This window comes from Brassica rapa, chromosome A01 (genome assembly GCF_000309985.2).
Source record: "Brassica rapa cultivar Chiifu-401-42 chromosome A01, CAAS_Brap_v3.01, whole genome shotgun sequence".
NCBI classification, from domain to species: domain Eukaryota; kingdom Viridiplantae; phylum Streptophyta; class Magnoliopsida; order Brassicales; family Brassicaceae; genus Brassica; species Brassica rapa.
In genome coordinates, this window is record NC_024795.2 from 18,925,732 (window position 1) to 18,939,922 (window position 14,191).

The following is a 14,191-nucleotide window of genomic DNA, read 5'->3' on the forward strand; positions in this document are numbered from 1 at the left end:
GTCTTAAATTTGAGATTGACAATATATATTGCAATATTGTTGGTCGATATAGCAAAGAGGCGTGTTCGGGCAGCAATAACAGTCTTCTTCAAAAATATCGTCGCAACCGTCAAGGACACAAGTAGATCTATCAGGTTTTTTCGATCTCTCTATCCTCACACCTAAACATTAATTTGAAACACACATCAACCCAACTTTGATGACTCTAAAATTCCAAAGAGGAAATATATATAATTGGGATAAAAACTTATATTTCTAATTCATTAGGAAATTAGATTGAACAAACATATGTACTTTTTATTGACTGTATATATGCTTTCTTTTACACAACATGAATTTATTTTCTAAATATTCAACTTACTTTAAATATATTAGATTACATTAAAATCCTACATATTCATCTAAAACTGATAAGAACCAACCTGTTAAATGAAACAAACATGGATATATTAAATTTTCACTTCTGGGTGGAGCACCTCTAATCCAAATTACAAATATATAATTACAAACCAATATTCAGAAAAACAAATAAATAAATAAATAATCGTGACACAAGCAAAATGAAGGGAGTATCACCATCACCTTATTTAGGAATGTATTAAAAAAAAAAAAATTGAAGTGCACCTAATTTGGCGCAGCAAAACATCCGGTTTTGTTCCCAACGGTTTTAACTGAATCCAACGTCTTTACTGGACCACCTTAGGAGCTCGGTTCGAAGCTTTTCGAGAAGCAGTGGCGGCTGATCTCTCAGCGATTCTTCTCTGCCTTTCCAAAACAAGATTCTCTATTCTCTTCCTCATCTCCTCTTCCTACATTCCCACAAGATTAAGTAGCAACAAAACCGTTAAAGAAAATGCAATTATAAGATTTTTTTTTTTGTTCAATGACTAGGAGACATTGGAAGGCTCTTACATCCCCTAAACCATGTCAAAATTAACTTAGCAGACCCATTCAAACAGGGAATCAAATATAAGACCCATTACACCCCTACTGAGTGATCTAAGAGTTTTAGTCACTAGACCAACTCCTCATTGATAAAATATGTTGTTACCTTTTCGAACTTGTTCTTCTGTGCCATGGTTCTGCTAGCTGCAACCGGTTTCTTTACACTCTTGGACATGGCTTCACCTCTGGTTCTAACTGGAGTTCTAGACTTGCGAGCTTCCGGGTTCTTCCCATTGTTCTTCTTCTCGCCGCTCGAGACGGTCTTATCTTCTTTCTCCTGGCCTGTTCCGTTACTGGTTAGCCTTGCGTTCGCTTCAACAGAGAAGTCAATGGAGTGATCATTCCCCGAAAACTCTCCCGAGTTGCGTTCAGGAATCATACAGAGGTCATTTGGTTCCCATGAGCCAGACACTTCACGCTTCTCATTCGCCTGACCGTTATCGATGTCAATATCCGCAGACATGTCTGGTCTCCACCGAGAATCATAGACATCATCACCAGCAAGCGACGATGAACGGACCATGAAGGAATCATCAACGAACTCCTGTTTCTTGCTCTGATCAGAACCTCCAGATGTCATCATAATGCAGCTTTCATCAAACGACATGCTCCCGTAGTTGCTTTCCGGTTTCACTCCACGTTGATCAGATGTAGCAAACCAATCCTCTCCACTCCCTGACTTCTTCACCAGTGAGCCACCCCTTGCAGCAGCATTATACAAGTCTTTGCTCTCGTCATCTCCTAGCATCTCTGATCTTTTTGGCAATAACATACACTCTTCTGTTGAATCTCTCGTTCTTGAAACCCTACGAGCACTCTCCTCGCTTTCAAACTGATCAAATCTCCTCGCTCCGCCTCCTCCATTTTCTATGTGTTTCTGAGTTAAAACGATGGAATCACCAGAGGCGTTGTTATTCTCTTCCAAACCTTTGGAGCCTCCGTGTGTGAAATGCTCATCATCGTCGTGTCTCATCAGAATATTCTGAAAAGAATCCCAATTCTCATTGCCTTCAGCTGAACTTTTAAGGATTTCATCGCTCTCAAAAGCTCTATTTTCCTTGAGGAATCCGACAGCAGTATCTACAGTGTCTTTGATGGAGCCGTTCTCAGTAAACTCACTCCCCTCCATGTCTCCGTTTCTTCCCTCAGGAGTTATGTAGTTAATGTTCCGGATGATCACAGTCTTAGATGCCTTCTTCCTGTTTTTCTTTGACGACCTACGAGATTTCTTTTTACCGGTGTGAGACTGTCTTTTACCTTGGTCTTCCAAAGACGAAGCAGAATCGTCACTCGCTGAGTCAGATTCACTAGACCCACTAGACTCATCTTTCTTGGAAGCTTTGCCCTTTGCAGGCCATGGCATGTTTCCTTGGTTTTGTCCTGGCATCATAGGGTAAGGATAGCCTTGGTACGGAGGCGGGTAGTAGTACTGAGGTATATGGTTTGGCCATCCCATTGGTGGTTGAAAGTTTGGAACAGCAGATGCTTGTTGGTTGTCTACAAGATCAAAACTTCTTCACATTAGTAATGGAACGTAAGTAAAAGAATGGTTACAAGGGTACCTTTGTTTTCGGAACCTGAGTGTGTCCCGTTTAGTGGAAGAGGAGCAGCAGCAGCTTCATTGGTGAGGATAATCCCTGAGGAACCTAGTAACGACATGTCTTCAGGTGCAATTGCTTTGACAGCTGCTAATTCCGCCATCCAGAGCCCGTCTCCGTGCTTCTTCTTCCATAGTTCCTTGTACTTTACGCATGCTTCCCTGCATAATAATGATATAAACGTGCTATTAATTGCTTGCAAACTGATATTAAAGCACAAGAAATGGTTTAAGCACTGTTTAAATACCTTAACCTTGACGCACCAAAAGCATCAGCGAATAGTATGAGATCATCAATAGTATCAATCTCATAACCAGCAACAACACCTCGGGCGTAAGCCATTGCTTGCTCTCTCCGAAGCAATGTTCTTCGGGTTTCAAGAAGGCGTTGAAGCTGAATCCTGTTATAAATGAAGATGAACCAAAAAAAAAAAAGGAGTTAGTCAACCAAGACTAGTTGTTCAACAGATGCATGACTGGCCACAATAAACATGTAGTATAAAGTAATTATATGTTACTTGGATGTTTCCTCTCCTGCATTGCCATTCTCAGACTCCTGTGAACACACATTGAGAAGAAAACAATTAGTTACTTAATACTCACTTTGTTCCTTAAAGATCTATTTTTTTAGAAAAAAAATTTGTTTCAAAAAGATACATTTTTTACATTTTCAATACATTAATTAATGAAAAATTGTACTTTTCAAAAAATACAATTATGTTTAATAAAATTTCATTGGTTAAAAGTTATTAGAAATAATTAATTAAGAAAAACAATATATTGGAAAATACAATTTTAAATAATTTCTTAATAAGTGTGAAAAAAGTATAGCATGAATCTTTTAGGAACGGAGGGAGTAGTTAGAGAGTAACCACTTGAAACACACAAAGTTACCTTGGAGGACTCATTTGACTTTCTCACATTACTCCCTGCAGATTATAAGCAAAAAAAACAAAAAAAAAAAAAAACATAATCAGGAACACTTGTCATTACAAGCTAGCTTTAATAGGAAATGAAATACCATCTTGTAATAATTGCTCAGCATTTGCGATCTCATTATCTTGAATAGAATGTTCAATCTGCAAGATCTCTTTCTCCAAAGTCGCGAATCTCTCTATAATCGCAGGCGTGTTCACGAATCTCACAAACCTGCAGTTCAAGATCTTTCACAAACCAATTGCGACACGACAATTCAAAATCTGAATTTCGAAATGTACCGATCAAAAGTGGATTTGGTGAACCAAGAAGAGTGAGAAGTGGGAGGATGAAGAGAAATTGAGTAACCGCCTTTGGAGATTTGATCTCTTGCGAACTTAAGATGGGAGATGAACGGTTCGAATATCCCAGATGCCAACTTCTCCTTCTTACTCCCACAGAAGAGCACCAGATCAAATCTTTCATAATACCAATCATATAAAAAAACAAAAACACTATTCAACAAATAAGATCAATCGTCAAACATAATCATCAGAAGAAGTGGGACAGACCTGGTACGAGTAGGAGTTAGTTGAAACAAAGCAGAATCAAGGATAGCTCTCGAATCCATGGAGAAAGACAGAGAGAGAATCAGTGAAGTCTTCTTCTTCTTCTTCTTCTCCGATGAGGAAGGAAGGCAGGAGGAAGGAGAAGACGTGAAGAAGGAGACACTTTGACTTGATTAGTTTTTATTTTGGATTCGAAGCGTTAAGGGTGACAGCAAAGGATGAGTTAAGCCACAGCACATGGTCAGTGTCTGACTTAGTGGTCCCCATCAATCATCTTTATGCTCCGCCTCTCTTTTCGTTATTTTTATCTCTTTTTTTTTTGGCCTAATTCATCTAATCTAGTCATTAAACAAAAATATCAACACAGACGAAAGATGTCAACATGAGGGAAAAGCATTACGCTTTCACGACATTCTCATAAGAAACTAGTAGGAATTTTCTGCTTTAACGATTTTATTTGTTGCCGACAAATGCATAATAATATTTTATGTGCTTTATAGATTTTTCGTATAGATATTTTTTTAAACTATTTTTTTGTTTAAATGTTAACTTTTTTTTGTAACTTTTAAATGTTAAATTTTATACTAACATTTTTTTTGACATAAGATATACATTACTAGTAGAAAAAGAAAAAAAAATAAAACAGAATAGAAGACAAAAAGGATTTTTAAGGTCATTTCCAATAAAACACCTAAACACCAAATTTATTAATTTTATCCTATTTTTTGTATGCACAAGTATAATTTTATCTCCACACCAAAAGTGATACTATCCCACCAATTTAGTGTAATGTTAATAAAGTTATACTATTCATCACAGAAAAATATTTTATTACTTTTTATCTAATTATAGATATTGAGTATTTTTATTAATTAGTTTAATTTTTAGGTAAAATCAATATATTATAATATTTTATTTTTATTTGTATTTTCACGTTACTAAAAAATTAAACTATTATTGTATGTATAATTTTAATTAATAATATATTTAAATGAGTATTATTAGTTACATTAAACTGAAACAAACTAGAAATGTTTTTAATTTTTAAATGTATAAATTTTTAACTTCGACTAATATTTTAAATAAAATAAGTATACAAATTAACAATAAACAATACCATATATATAAACAGAAAGATAAAATTACTAATTTTTATTAAATAAATATGAAAACTAAATTTGATAAATATAATTATTTATTTTTTTGTTAAAGTAGATAAATATAATTTATTATTATTTATTATTATTGATAAATATAATTAGTCAATTAAAAATAGTTAATGTATTAAATTACCAAAACTAAAACGTTAATAATTTAAAATATTGTTTAACACCAAAATTGATTTTTAATTTCAATACTAAATTTGATGTTATAGTTGAAGATGCCCTAAATACTAATGGTCTAGTGGACAATCCCTATATATTAAAAGAGAATCATTACAACATATTTTTGTAGCCACATGTCATCACCACAATCATTCTTAGAATCATTAGAAAAATATATTGGTCCATATAAATATATAATAAGCTTTTTATTAAACTAACCATAAATTAATCATAAATGTTCTTCATTGTTTCCTTAAATAAAAATCACGGAATTACCTAATGTGACTAAAGTATATATGACAATTAATGATTTTGAATAATAAAGATTTGATAAAAATCAGTCTATTCTCTATCATTTTTAATTCATTTTAAAATAAATTAAACAACCACAGTAACTATATAATAAAAATTTATACTTTTTCGTATATGTTATATTTTGAATTTTAAAAAACGAATATAAATGACTAAATTTTTGTGATCCATGGTTTAAAATTTATGTTGTAACAAGATACAAATGATTACAAAATTACATAAGTAGGAAGTCTCATTTAATAAATATTATATATATGCATATTAATATTTTTCAAAAAATAAATTATATACCATATAAAATACGTAAGTATTTTAGTTTCGAATTTTATTTGAAATTTTTTGATAAACATTTTGAACAATTATTGACAACTTAATATTTAGATTTTAAATTTGCATTGAATGTTTTTAAAATTATAAATTACTAAAACTATTAAACATCCCATAAATTTTTTATTGTTATCATTGATTTAAAATTTTTGTTATAAAAAAATACAAATGATCAAAAATAATATGAGTATAAAATATTTTTTTAGCATATGTCAATATTAAAAATGTACTATATATCTATGTTAATATCATTTAAATTTAATTTTATAACATATAAAATAGAAAAAAAGTGTTTGTGTGGATAAATAAAATTTATTTAAGTATTTGTACCAATTTAATTATATACGTAATAGTTACTAAATTTTTAATTATTCAATATATATTTATTATTTCATAATATGTAAAAATAAATAATACTTAAAAATAATTTATATATAATATTCATTCCGCGCAACTTAACCTAGTGAACAAGTAAACCACAAGCTAAATGGATAGACAAGAAGCAGGAGCTTGACTGGAGTTAAACATTGCCAAATAAAAATAATATTTTGATAAACTTTAGATCACGCTCGCTAGATATCGGCTTTCCTAAAATATATACTTCAATTGATTGATACCATTCCATCACAGCTTTGTAAAAAACTAATCAACCGAAAGCTCAAGCCTCCAAACCACCACCGAAAATAGGAGAATGGAACCAGAAGTAGGAGATCGGCTAAAAAATGTTTAATTTTTGATAATAGGGTTTTCTTTGTTTTTCTTTCTCATGAAGCAATTTAAACAATTGGTGCACCATTGATATCTCATCACCTATATTAATATTTTATAAATTCTTTCATATGTTTTATTTGATCCAATATCCAAACAATGATTTAATAGTTCATAAATTTTCCTAATCGTCTTCTAATTACATGTCTCTTTTTCGTGATGAAAAATCATCATCCACAGACCACAGGTAAAATTATTTAATATTTAATCTGCAATTTAAGTCTACATAAAATATTATTAAATTAAATATGAAATATCATTTGTTATTTTCAAAATTTAAATATATAAACAAAAATACTACTAATCTTATTTTACAAAATATTATACTTTTTATGAAAATTTGATTATAGGGTGATCAACTGATAATATGAATAAATAAATAATAACTATGTTTAACAAATATATTAAGAGAGTCGAATATATGCAGTATAAAATATGTCATTTATAGTTATTATGATATTGAAAATTATGTACAAAGAATAAATTGTAAAATTTAAGAAGTACACTATGAAATATTATTTAAATTTTATATTGTAAATATAAAAGTTCAAAGAATGTTGTAATCTAAGCTAAATGAGTTTAGTTATAAGAGTTTTTTTTTAAAGGGCTTTCTATTTAAAAACATAAAGAAAATACAAAAAGCTTCTGCCTAACCAGATAGTTTTGTGGGCGTTGCCCATTAATACAAACCCATAACCTATAGCTCCACTAATTTAACCACAATATTAAAAGCTCAAATTGATAGACCCAAGTAGGAAGAAAACTGGAACGGTGAAGATCACCATCGAGAGGATCACCGATGCCACAATTGGAATATGTAGGAGGAAAGTCGCGGGGAGCTCGTTCTGATCTCAACTATTTTGGACCTGATGTTGGAGATGGAATCCGGTGGACGATACGTTTTCCTATGCATCCAAGCATTTCGTTCTGACCAGATGTAGTAGATAGTGCTCTGCCACGCGAAGAGAGGGAGGAGCTTTGCATGTCACGGCCCTGATAGATGATGAAGAGCGGTGAGAGTTTGGTCCCATGATGAGGAGATGGTTAGTCCTGATCGATTTCCAATGTTGTGCCAGACTTGCGAAGAGTAAACACATTCGAAGAAGAGGTGGCTTCGGCTTTCATCAGAAGAGTTGCACAAGAGGCATGTAGAGGGAGTGTTTAGACCCCAAGACAGCAGGCGATCTCTAGCCGGACAGCAGTTGAGGAGGAATTGCAAGAACCTATGGTTAGGGGTTCCTCTCGGGCACCAGACTGTCTTGCTCCAGTCTACAAGCGGGTTGTGGTGTTTGATCGCTTTATAGACGGCTCCAGTACTGAAGGTAGTTGATTTCGATCCATTCATTTCCCACAACCTTCTTCCTCAGTAAGTGTTATATAGTTGAGAGGAAAACTTGAATTTGAACTTGTTTCTCCGATCTTGCTGCAGGGAGTAACCAATTTAGTTATAAAAGTATTCTCTTGAATCCTTATTTATATCTTTTGAGAATCCTTAAACACATGATTTAAAATATACATTTGAGCCTAAAAATCTCATTTGTGGTTGGATCAATCACGTGTTTGTAAATCTGGTATCACAGCCATTTCAATCTAAGTTTTGAGTTTTGTTTTTTACGAAGTTAGTGGATCCTCAACATCAGAAATTCTACTAACCTAAGAGAGAGGACACATACGAAGAAAATCCACAAAGCCATAATGCGTGAGTGACTTGAGGCTTAAAAAATTAAGAATATGGGACTTAGTTATGTAGCAAAAACACCTCATAATTTTCTTTTTAACGCTTAATTATATAAGAAATAATTCATGGTTTACTATTACTTTAAGATATATTAAAGATCATAGCCATGTGATCTGTCCTACATGTGGAGCTACAGAATATATAAACCATACGCATACGATATTCGAATGCCTCCAGTTTTTCAAATTTGGCATTATCGTCTACATCTTCTTCGCTTAGAGGGTTTTTCCTGAGTCACATGTTTACATTAATATAGATTATTATTTTTTGGAAAGAAAAGAGACAATGAAGACATAGAACAAGACATTTATCCATACCCATGGATTTGGTTCATTTGGAAAGCTCGAAATGAAAATCAATTTAGAAGGATTAACAGAACTCTATTGGAGACTGTTAGACATGCTGAGGGAGAATGTAGAGTCTGGCATGAGGCAAATACTGAGGAAGATAGATCTGACATTCAACAAGATCCTCGACCAATAAAAGCAGTATGCTTTCAAAGTATATGCGTATGATTGATGGCTCTTAGCGTCATAATTCTCATTTTAATGGTTGTGGTTTGGGTTTGGTGAGACGAATTGGGGAAAATGCAGCTTATGGAAACCATAATCCAAAGGAAAAGAATGTCTCCACTACACGCAGAACGTGAAGCTCTAAAATTGGCAGTAAAATGTATGCTCCATTAATCAACATGCCAACACTTTGAAACAATAAAGAAACAATTAAAGTTCAAAAAAAAAAACACTTTGAAACAAATTATCAAGATTTTCATAAGGATGATTGAGAATCCAAGACCATGACACAATTTATTGACATAACATAAGGAGATAGCATCACTGAATTCCAGAACGCCACAATTGGACTCGAGCTGATAATTTGACGGCAGATTCTTTAGCTAAAGCTGCTATATATTTTTATAAGGTTTTATGTATTTTGTTTGTTCTGTTCTGGTTTGGTTAATTACCCAAATCATAGAATAGTCTTTAAAAAAAAAAAAAGATCATATATCATCATGTCTTGGTTTCTGATTTCACTTTAAACCAAAGAAAGTACATGCTTTGTCTAATCCATCTTCTTTATGAAGAATAACCTCTAGCATTTATCTATATGAAGTAAAATATATGAGTGATGATAATAAATCTTTTTGTTACCAACTACCATTACTTAATCCATAAAAAGATTTTACTAAACCAAATTCTACTTTACCAAAGTCATAAAACAAACATGTTGCTAAAACATTGTTTCTAAAAAACTTGTTTAAACTCATAGTTAGTCATATAAACTCATATAAACTTATTATTTTACAAATACGATTAGTCTCAAGTCGAATTCTCTTCATCCTCTATTTATCAGCCCACATCATCCTCTTTGTTGACTCGTTCTTTCCGTCGAATAGTTCGGTGATCAACTACAATAACTCGGTAGTTTACACTAGAGGCCAAATTGTAAAAACATAAGTTCAGATCCTTGAAACTAGCTCTTTTTTTTTAATCCACAATAGCGGCTTGAGAAGGTTGAATCTGTTTCTATAAGATAATTCCCACCAATTCTGACCTATTATACCCTAACAGTGGCCAATAACTTATTAACAAAAAGAGAAAACAACATGCTACCGAAACGTCGAGGAGGTTAATCAAACCAACAAAACACCAAAACCGTCACTCCACAAGGATCCGGAACTTAACGAGAATACCATCAATCCACCAGAAACTCTTAAAAACTCTGGTCAAAATCCATATAGAAAACCCAAGTAGACAAACACAAAGTGCCACACCGACGTAGTACTCATCGAAAATCATCGGATATGCTTGTCAGCTACAAGATCTGACCCAAGAATGACCAAAATAGATCACCACGACCACAAAACGCAGATAAAGAATACGAGAGGATAACAGATAAGATCATAAGACATGAAAAGAATGGAGAAGAAAAACAATTGATTGGCGCATGAGGATCCGAGTAACCTGTTTCGGTTTCGTCATCCTCTCGGTGTGGCTGGAGTCGGATTTCTCAGCAGTTTAGGGGTCTGGGTCCGTGGATCTAAGGTCTCTCATCCATATTTGTGTTCTTCCGATGATCTCTGGTGGTGGCGCGTGAAGTGTGTTGGTGAGTGGATTTCTCTCTCTCTCTTCGGTCTTCGGTGGCAGCGCGTCTAGGTTAGTCAACTGCAGGTGCGTCTTGGCGTGTTCGGTGTTGGCTGCTGCTCAAAGTTTTGTGTGTGCTCGGCGGTGTGGCTCTCCGTATCGCTGTCTCTTTCTCCTGTGAACCTTAGTGCGGTCTGGTCTAAGCTGGAAGTGCTCTGGTTTTGTGGTGAAGGATAAGCTTCACTGGTGCTCTCGACTTTCTTGTCTACTCGAAGGCGCTTCTCCGGAGGGGGTGCGCTCTTCCTATCTGGCTGTTCTATATGAGCACTCGGTTAAATGGATGTAATGGTCCCGGGTAGGAAGGTTGGAGGCAGCAATCTTCAGTCTTCTCTCTCCGAACGAGGGTGAGGGCATCGTCGGTTGTAGCTCTCTCCTCAACGACCGGGATCATTCAATACAACAGTATGAACACGATACCAAGGCAAACCCATGGAAATACCCCTTTATCATGCTGCTGGTGTGGTTCCTCTTGGGTGTACAAGCAGGTTCGAGATGTGATTCTTTGTGAAGGTGGTGGGTTGTGGGTGAATCAGAAGTTGTAGGAACGGTGTGTTTCAAGGTTTGAGGGCGCATTTCCTTCCGGTGGCTCATGGCAACTGTTAGCTCACTCCGTTCATGTCTTCTCTTCTGGTCCATCATCGCTTTGGTGCTGTCTGGTTCTAATCCCTTTCTCTAGTTTTTTCGTTTGTTCTATAATCGTTATTAGGTTCTTTTGTTTAGTTTTATTTCTGTTATTCTGCTACATGTGAACTTTGTAATCCATGTCTCAAACTGAAATCTGGTGATAATACTTAACATTTTTTACAAAAAAAAACTGCAAATCTTAATTGTTTCTCCTCGTTTTTTTAAAATCTTTTTCGCCAAGTTGATACCTTTCCAGATAACTTATATATCTGAACATTTTCATTTTGCATGATATTTACATTCTTAGAAAAATCCATAAAAAAACTAACTAATTATCAAATTAAATTAAATTAAATTACATTAAATTAATAAAAGGAAGATAAGACACGCTTTATTATTGATTGTTGTATTGATTGACCTACGCAGATATGTTCTTGTACGTGGGGGTTGATGCTCCTTAGTCTCCCCTGTTCAACATCTAACAAATTATCGATGACTGCATCCGATGCCATAGTCAAGAACTCTGACCAGTCTCTGCACAACAGTATTAGACGTTTAAATAAGCTAATTTTTAAATCAGGTTTAAAACATTAATGGTATAGTAATAAACATGTAGTCTAATTGGGTTGTATTAATATTGTTGTTATGTCATGATAGCCTAGGCTCAATATATGTCTTGAGTTTATATATATGAAAAAATAAGTTGTCTTATAAAGGAATTTAATGTTTTATGTTTAATCTTTCAAGGTTATCAAATAGTATTTTAAGATTCGTTAGAAAACAATGAAAGTACGCATTGCATATATTTGATAATAAATCATAAATGAATATGTTTGACTGGGGGAACCCAAAAACATACCCATTAGATGTGTCAAACGTGAGTCCTACGGTGTACTTTGCTTCCTCGAGAGCCAATTGAAGCCTCCGGATCTCGGCAGCCGGACGTGTGCGGTCATCCTTAACGCAGAGTTCCGATGGCTTGACATTGCAAAAGATTGGGATGATTCTCTTCTTGTTCTCCATGAGCCTCATGAGTTCATGGAGACAGAAGTAAGAGTCGCAGTAACGAGGAGAGAAAACCGCGATACCAACACTGCATTCTCTTATCGCTGCATTGACCTCAAAGAGAAGTCTATCCCCAGGCTTTAAACTCTTGCTATCCAGAAAAGAATTTAAATGTAGTCTAGTGAAATGATCATGTAATAGACCTGAAATTGTCTTCTTGGTGTCGATCTTGCGATGACTGATGAAAACATCACACAGGTTTGGGTTAGGTAGGGATGGGTTTCTTACGTATCTTGTGTTTGCGAGTTTTGAACAAGATGCTACCAAACGTTGCATCTAGCAATTTTGAACCGACGAGAAACAAATAAAATTAATTGGATCAATGGAAAGACTGATTTAGAGATGAAGAATTTGTTCTCTTTTAGTTCCTTTGAAAAATAGTACTAGATCGCAAAAAGAGCAAGAAATAGATACATGTGGGTGTCTTTATTTATAATGGTTTTCGCTATGGTTTGTTAATAATATATATTGCAGAATATTTGTTGTTCTCACGCTGGTATTCAAGGAATAATTCAACGTTCATTTCCTTACATTTGCACTTCGAGAAAAGAATTGGTAATCGTATATCTTTGAAACAATTTTTCTCTTTGACTTGCAAGTATTCTTTTGTCTTCTCTCATATAGTTTGACGAAAAAAACCTTCAAAGACGTATATACTTATTCTAATTAATTTTCTTTTGTTTTAAACCATCAGAGAAAGGGAGAGCTAAAACGTCCTTTGAAACGGTCACCACTCTAAAAGCAAAATCCTTAAGCAGTTGCTCCCTGAATGCTACGTAAGGCACAATTTTTTTTTTAAAAGCTGATAGCATGTGTAAAACACAATCATAACTAAGCTAAACTGAAAATAAGTCGCAGATGCAAGTTTTATATTAGAAATTCTATAAATTCACATTCGATAAATTAATGAATACTAAAAATTAATAAATTTTCTCGATCCCAAAATTCGGCCGGTTTAAAATATGATACAAATCGATAAAATAATAAGATAATTATTTTTATAATGTCCTATATAAATATATTGTTCCACTAAAATTATAAATTAATAATCTATCTATATATACATTTTATATAGTACAAACTAAATAATTTATTAATGATTTTATATTCACAATGAAATTATCTTTATTTTGATAATATTTAGTTAAATTATTTTTTCCATTTAGATTATATGAAACATAATAGTATACAGAAAATAATATAAAAAACAATATGAAAGTCATTTTTAAAAAATTTAGTTAATATATATATATCGTAATATCAAATATTTTTTTTTAATTTTATCAATAAAATATTAAAATAGAAGAAACAAATTTAAAAGATTATTTTTTAAAAATTAATAGCTTCATAAATTAATTAAATATTATAGTTCCAACGTTATTAATTTATAGAGTTTTTACGTTAGTTCAAACTCAGCTTCAAAGACTGAGGTACAAAACAACACACTCTCAGGTTCAAAAATGAGCAAAGTTGGCCAAAACGACAAGTCCAGTACAGCTGAGCTCAAATCAATTTAACTACCTTCATCGGTTTTCTCATGTCAAGACAAATGCAGAGGAAGTGAAGATAAGAACAAAGGAATTAGAGTGTGGTCGCTTGCGGTATGGTAGAGGACAATGATCTCAAACTGTACAACTCCTTCTTAGCCCTTGATTCATTACTGACTACAGGATGATGCTATGTGGAGATGTAACTAGGGGTTTAATCTTTTTTATAATCGTTTTATGTTAAACCTAAAGTGTGAAAAAAAAAATTGCTTTTTCATCATCTTCAATCTCCAACTTTCATAGTATCAGAGCCACTGATGTTGTGGAACTCTATTCACCTCCTTTGCTCAGTATAGTGAACTCAGTTACAGTAAA

General features: G+C 33.5%; 2 protein-coding genes across 3 annotated transcripts; both read right to left on the reverse strand.

Moving 5' to 3' along the window:
- Positions 1 to 425: 425 nt before the first annotated feature.
- LOC103830324 (COP1-interacting protein 7) lies at positions 426 to 4,283 on the reverse strand. 2 transcript variants are annotated; one of them, XM_033277656.1, is made up of 9 exons: positions 4,030 to 4,283; positions 3,760 to 3,936; positions 3,564 to 3,691; positions 3,437 to 3,471; positions 3,061 to 3,098; positions 2,791 to 2,943; positions 2,523 to 2,704; positions 1,052 to 2,442; positions 426 to 809 (listed from the first exon to the last, which is right to left on the reverse strand). In XM_033277656.1, the coding sequence occupies exons 1-9, from the start codon at positions 4,086 to 4,088 to the stop codon at positions 687 to 689; spliced, it is 2,286 nt and encodes a 761-aa protein (XP_033133547.1). In that variant the 5' UTR covers positions 4,089 to 4,283; the 3' UTR covers positions 426 to 686. The 2 variants fall into 2 exon arrangements, with proteins under 2 accessions (XP_033133547.1, XP_009104349.1); XM_009106101.3 differs by having other exon boundaries at positions 2,508 to 2,704.
- Positions 4,284 to 7,390: 3,107 nt separating this feature from the next.
- LOC103830335 lies at positions 7,391 to 13,506 on the reverse strand. Its single transcript, XM_009106111.3, has 2 exons — positions 12,124 to 13,506; positions 7,391 to 11,798 (listed from the first exon to the last, which is right to left on the reverse strand). Exons 1-2 carry the CDS (start codon positions 12,603 to 12,605, stop codon positions 11,630 to 11,632), a joined length of 651 nt encoding a protein of 216 aa, XP_009104359.1. The 5' UTR covers positions 12,606 to 13,506; the 3' UTR covers positions 7,391 to 11,629.
- Between the last annotated feature and the right edge of the window lie 685 nt (positions 13,507 to 14,191).

Excerpts from the sequence above, each read along its gene's own strand:
- LOC103830324 (XM_009106101.3), bottom strand. The coding sequence starts at position 4,088 with ATGGATTCGAGAGCTATCCTTGATTCTGCTTTGTTTCAACTAACTCCT. Across the intron at positions 3,472-3,563 it reads TGAGCAATTATTACAAGATG|GGAGTAATGTGAGAAAGTCA; the intron begins GTATTTCATTTC and ends TATAATCTGCAG. Across the intron at positions 2,705-2,790 it reads TTTGGTGCGTCAAGGTTAAG|GGAAGCATGCGTAAAGTACA; the intron begins GTATTTAAACAG and ends ATTATTATGCAG.
- LOC103830335 (XM_009106111.3), bottom strand. The coding sequence starts at position 12,605 with ATGCAACGTTTGGTAGCATCTTGTTCAAAACTCGCAAACACAAGATAC. Across the intron at positions 11,799-12,123 it reads ACGTTTGACACATCTAATGG|AGACTGGTCAGAGTTCTTGA; the intron begins GTATGTTTTTGG and ends ACTGTTGTGCAG.